Below are 5,457 nucleotides of genomic sequence, written 5' to 3'. Positions count from 1 at the left end.
ACAAAGAAATACAAAAACATAGAAAACAGAACATAGAATGCCCACCCTAGTCACACCTTGGCCTAACCAAAATAGAGAATAAAAGCCTCTATGGCCAGGGCGTGACAGGGAGTGCATTCTGATGAAGGTAAGTGAATATTTATAATGTTATTTCTGACTTCTGTTGACTGCACAATATGGCGGATATCTTTTTGGCTTGTTTGGTCTCTAAGCACCGTACTCAGATTATTGCATGGTTTGCGTTTTCCGTAAAGCTTTTTTGAAATCTGACACAGCGGTTGCATTAAGGAGAATTGGATCTAAAATTCCATGCATAACACTTGTGTAACGGTTTTCTTCATCTGAAGGAGAGGCGGACCAAAATGCAGCGTGGTGGTTATTCATGTTTTTAATAAAGACAAGAAAAGTGAAAACCTTAAAAACTGTTTGCACAGTCCTATCTGGTGCAAACACAGAGACCGGAACAATCACCCACAAAACCCAACACAAAACAGGCTACCTAAATATGGTTCCCAATCAGAGACAATGACTAACACCTGCCTCTGATTGAGAACCATATCAGGCCAAACATAGAAATAGACAAACCAGACACACAACATAGAATGCCCACCCAGCTCACGTCCTGACCAACACTAAAACAAGGAAAACACATACGAACGATGGACAGAACGTGACAACTTGTATCTTTGATCAACGTTTATTATGAGTATTTCTGTAAAGTGATGTGGCTCTCTGCAAAATCACCGGATGTTTTTGGAACTATTGAACATAGCGTGCCAATGTATACTGAGATTCTTTTATGTAAATATGAACTTTATCAAACAAAAACATACATGTATTGTGTAACATGAAGTCCTATGAGTGTCATCTGATGAAGATCATCAAAGGTTAGTGATTAATTCTCTCTATTTCTGAATTTTGTGACCCCTCTCTTTGGCTGGAAAAATGGCTGTGTTTTTCTGTGACTTGACGGTGACCGAACATAATCGGTTGTCGTGCTTTTGCTGTAAAGCCTATCTGAAATTGGATACTGGTTGGATTAACAAGAAGTTTATCTTTAAAATGGTGTGAAATACTTGTATGTTTGAGCAATTTTGTTATTGCCTAGACAATCATGTTGATTCTTCGTATTCGGTGGGGGGAGCTGCAACTCAATATTAGGAAGGTGTTGTTATTGTTTTGTACACACTGGAAACTGTTGAGCGTGAAAACCCAGCAGCGTTGCAATTCTTGACATGAACAGGTGCATCTGGCACCTACTATCATACCCCGTTTAAAGACACTTAAATTGTCTTCACCCTCTGAATGGCACACACACAATCCATCTCTCAGTTGTCTCAAGGCTCCAACATATTTTTTTTACCTGTCTCCTCCCCTTTATCTACACTGATTAAAGTGGATTCACCTGGTCAGTCTAGGTCATGGAAAGAGCAGGTGACCTTAATGTTTTGTACACTCAGTGTATATTTGCCAAAAGGATTAGCATACATTTGCCAACATGATATAGAATCAGTGTCAACATGTTTTTTGGTACATTGGAATCAGTGTCAACACGTTTTTTGTGCTTCGTCCTTGTGGCTTGGTGAGCTGCATGTATAAAAGTGTTCCTCTTTCTCAAGCTGAACAGAACCTACAGACCACCTGTGATTCCTTCTCTGACAGGAAAAGATTACCATGGAGAAGTTGGCCGTCCTTCTGCTTCTGAGTGCTGCCATTGCACTGGGCGACGCAAACCTGACCCAGCTGCTTGGTTTAGAACCCTTACTGAAGACTGAGGTGGAACAGACTCCTCCTGTCGGGGCTCAGGTAGCAGCAGTACAGCAGGGGACAAAGGAAATGTCATGTCCCTCAGACTGGCACCCATATGGATCACGCTGTTTCAGGTTTGTCAGCATTCCGCAGTCATGGTCAGATTCTGAGCAAAACTGTTTGGCACTTGGTGGAAACCTAGCATCCGTGAATAACCTTTTAGAGTACCAGTTCATGCAAGCACTAACAAAGAATACCAATGGCCACTTACCTGATACCTGGATTGGAGGTTTTGATGCAGTCAAGGAGGGCTTATGGATGTGGTCAGATGGGTCCAGATTTGACTACACTAACTGGAACATTGGTGAGCCCAATAACGCTGGAGAAGGAGAGGACTGTCTGCAGATGAACGCTGCAAGTGAGAAGCTCTGGTTCGACGTGCCCTGTGAGTGGAAGTTTACATCTCTCTGTTCCAGAAGAATGTAGGCTAGGAAATGACCCAGCCACTTCAACTCTCACCTCCAGGGGTCAACAGTCTACTTCACCTCTCACCTCCAGAGGTCAACAGTCTACACTTCAATACTCAAACCAAGATCTGTCACTCACTGCAGCTCACCATTACCTAAACTTGTGATGAAACTGTGTGATGTTGCTAATCCTGCTTTTGAAATTAAAGATAAATGACTGAATCGTTTTTCTTCATTTCCTATTGCTTAACTAGTTGTCATGGCACATCAGTTAGTCAATGGTAAGATATTATAAACTAGAATAAAGACAATCTCTCAATAACATGAACCTGCATCACTAAAAATAATTGATACATGATAAAACCTTATCATACTGTTAACAATGGTTAACTCTCTTCCTAACAGACCATTTGTTTCTGAATGGTTTAGATGCAGGAAATTCCAGTTATATAACTATTAACATGAATTATCAGCTTTTTAAAATAATTTATTAATGCATTTTTTATGGTTTAGTAATTATGCATACAATTAATAAATACTTAGTAGATATTCAATGAATTATTTATTTATTCAGGTTAACTAATGCATTAACTAATGTACCCTTATTGTAAAGTGTTACCATTCCCTGTCTTTCATATCTGAGGCTAAATCCATGAGAGAGAGAGAGAGAGAGGGAGAGAGAGAGAGAGAAAGAGAGAGAGAGAGAGAGAGCTATTCTTTTTCTCCCCTGAATGAAGGACTGAAGATTAAAAAGCCGTTTAGAAAGAAAAGGCGGAGTCACAGGGACGGAGAGTTAGGATAGGGAGAGACCCTCACACAACAATAAGATAGGGAGAGTCCCTCACACAACAATAAGATAGGGAGAGACCCTCACACAACAATAAGATAGGGAGAGTTCCTCACACAACAATAAGATAGGGAGAGTTCCTCACACAACAATAAGATAGGGAGAGTCCCTCACACAACAATAAGATAGGGAGAGACCCTCACACAACAATAAGATAGGGAGAGTCCCTCACACAACAATAAGATAGGGAGAGTCCCTCACACAACAATAAGATAGGGAGAGACCCTCACACAACAATAAGATAGGGAGAGTCCCTCACACAACAATAAGATAGGGAGAGATCCTCACACAACAATGAGATAGGGAGAGTCCCTCACACAACAATAAGATAGGGAGAGACCTGGGACTGGGATGTTCTCAGTGTCCCAGGCAAGGTCTCCCCGGATCTGGCTCAGACAGATAGTCTGTTATCAAAACACTAGACACATTGTTCATACAATCACATGGTATCAGACCTATGGTTTCATACAATCACATGGTATCAGACCTATGGTTTCATACAGTCACATGGTATCAGACCTATGGTTTCATACGATCACATGGTATCAGACCTATGGTTTCATACAGTCACATGGTATCAGACCTATGGTTTCATACAGTCACATGGTATCAGACCTATGGTTTCATACGATCACATGGTATCAGACCTATGGTTTCATACAGTCACATGGTATCAGACCTATGGTTTCATACGATCACATGGTATCAGACCTATGGTTTCAGGACTGTAACATTCTAATCATTTATTAGAACACATTTCCTTATCAATCCACCCTTAAATGACTAGATGATACATCCTGAAACTAATATCCTACAAGGAAACATAACAAATGATCCTAATTAATACAATGGAATATAATGTCCATCAGATATTCATTCATGACTGTTATCGGTCTAAATCCAATTGTAACACTTCCATTAGGATTTGTATTACAAGCTTCATAACAATACGGTCTTATCCCTCAAAAATAACAGTCTCATCCAACACTGGCTCCTCATAGCTGAAAGAAACGGAATCCTCTGCTAGCCCTTGAAGCTCGAACTCGTCATCACACAGACCAGCGCTCGAAATCGGTCCATACCTCATCACCATCTGTTGCCCTACCGACCTCTCCAGAGTCTTGATAAGCAAAACTGTCACACAAGGTACCAAACAAACCCCACACCGAACCAAAACACTCATACAGGTGACGGTTGCCCACAACACAGTGATAATGACATTTTTCCATTTCCCAAACACACTGTCAAACCAATTTGTTAGAGAATTATCGACCCCAGAGTTCTCAGACAATTCGTGAGCTAGGGTTGTTAATACAGTTGTGTAGACTATAGTAGGCTACATAGACCTGTTTACCCCATTAATAAAGTAGTGTAGACTACAGTAGGCTACATAGACCTGTTTTACCCATTAATAAAGTAGTGTAGACTACAGTAGGCTACATAGACCTGTTTTACCCATTAATAAAGTAGTGTAGACTACAGTAGGCTACATAGACCTGTTTACCCCATTAATAAAGTAGTGTAGACTACAGTAGGCTACATAGACCTGTTTTACCCATTAATAAAGTAGTGTAGACTACAGTAGGCTACATAGACCTGTTTTACCCATTAATAAAGTAGTGTAGACTACAGTAGGCTACATAGACCTGTTTACCCCATTAATAAAGTAGTGTAGACTACAGTAGGCTACATAGACACAGTGTCTCCTGACCCCTCCTGTCTCAGCCTCCAGTATTTATGCTGCAGTAGTTTATGTGTCGGGGGGTCAGTTTGTTATATCTGGAGTATTTCTCCTGTCCTATCCGGTGTCCTGTGTGAATTTAAGTTTGCTCTCTCTAATTCTCTCTTTCTCTCTTTCTTTCTCTCTCTCGGAGGACCTGAGCCCTAGGACCATGCCTCAGGACTACCTGACATGATGACTCCTTGCTGTCCCCAGTCCACCTGGCCGTGCTGCTGCTCCAGTTTCAACTGTTCTGCCTTATTATTATTGGACCATGCTGGTCATTTATGAACATTTGAACATCTTGGCCATGTTCTGTTATAATCTCCACCCGACAAAGCCAGAAGAAGACTGGCCACCCCACATAGCCTGGTTCCTCTCTAGGTTTCTTCCTAGGTTTTGGCCTTTCTAGTGAGTTTTTCCTAGCCACCGTGCTTCTACACCTGCATTGCTTGCTGTTTGGGGTTTTAGGCTGGGTTTCTGTACAGCACTTTGAGGTGTTGTGTCACTAGACTTTGACCAGATGTTATTACATCCAAAGATCAACTGAACCTAGAATATAGATACAGAGACACTTGTCATCAGGAAGGTGATCTCTCAGCACAACGGAAAATATCTCAATGACTTGATATGTTCTGGTTGTGAATTCAGGCTACAAGGTAAGAATCTTCCCA

General features: G+C 41.2%; 1 protein-coding gene across 1 annotated transcript; it reads left to right on the top strand.

Annotated features, from left to right (window-relative positions):
* Nucleotides 1-1,537: 1,537 nt before the first annotated feature.
* On the top strand, nt 1,538-2,438 carry LOC116372498 (ladderlectin-like). Its single transcript, XM_031821304.1, has one exon. The coding sequence runs from the start codon at nt 1,675-1,677 to the stop codon at nt 2,233-2,235; it is 561 nt and encodes a 186-aa protein (XP_031677164.1). The 5' UTR covers nt 1,538-1,674; the 3' UTR covers nt 2,236-2,438.
* Nucleotides 2,439-5,457: the final 3,019 nt, after the last annotated feature.

Source organism: Oncorhynchus kisutch, unplaced genomic scaffold, assembly GCF_002021735.2.
Source record: "Oncorhynchus kisutch isolate 150728-3 unplaced genomic scaffold, Okis_V2 scaffold3958, whole genome shotgun sequence".
In the NCBI taxonomy this organism is placed as follows: Eukaryota; Metazoa; Chordata; class Actinopteri; order Salmoniformes; family Salmonidae; genus Oncorhynchus; species Oncorhynchus kisutch.
The sequence above is the reverse complement of the archived record's forward strand: the minus strand, read 5'-3'. Positions and strand labels throughout refer to the sequence as shown.

Bases quoted from the DNA above. Each gene is read 5' to 3' on its own strand.
- LOC116372498 (XM_031821304.1), top strand. From the start codon at position 1,675: ATGGAGAAGTTGGCCGTCCTTCTGCTTCTGAGTGCTGCCATTGCACTG.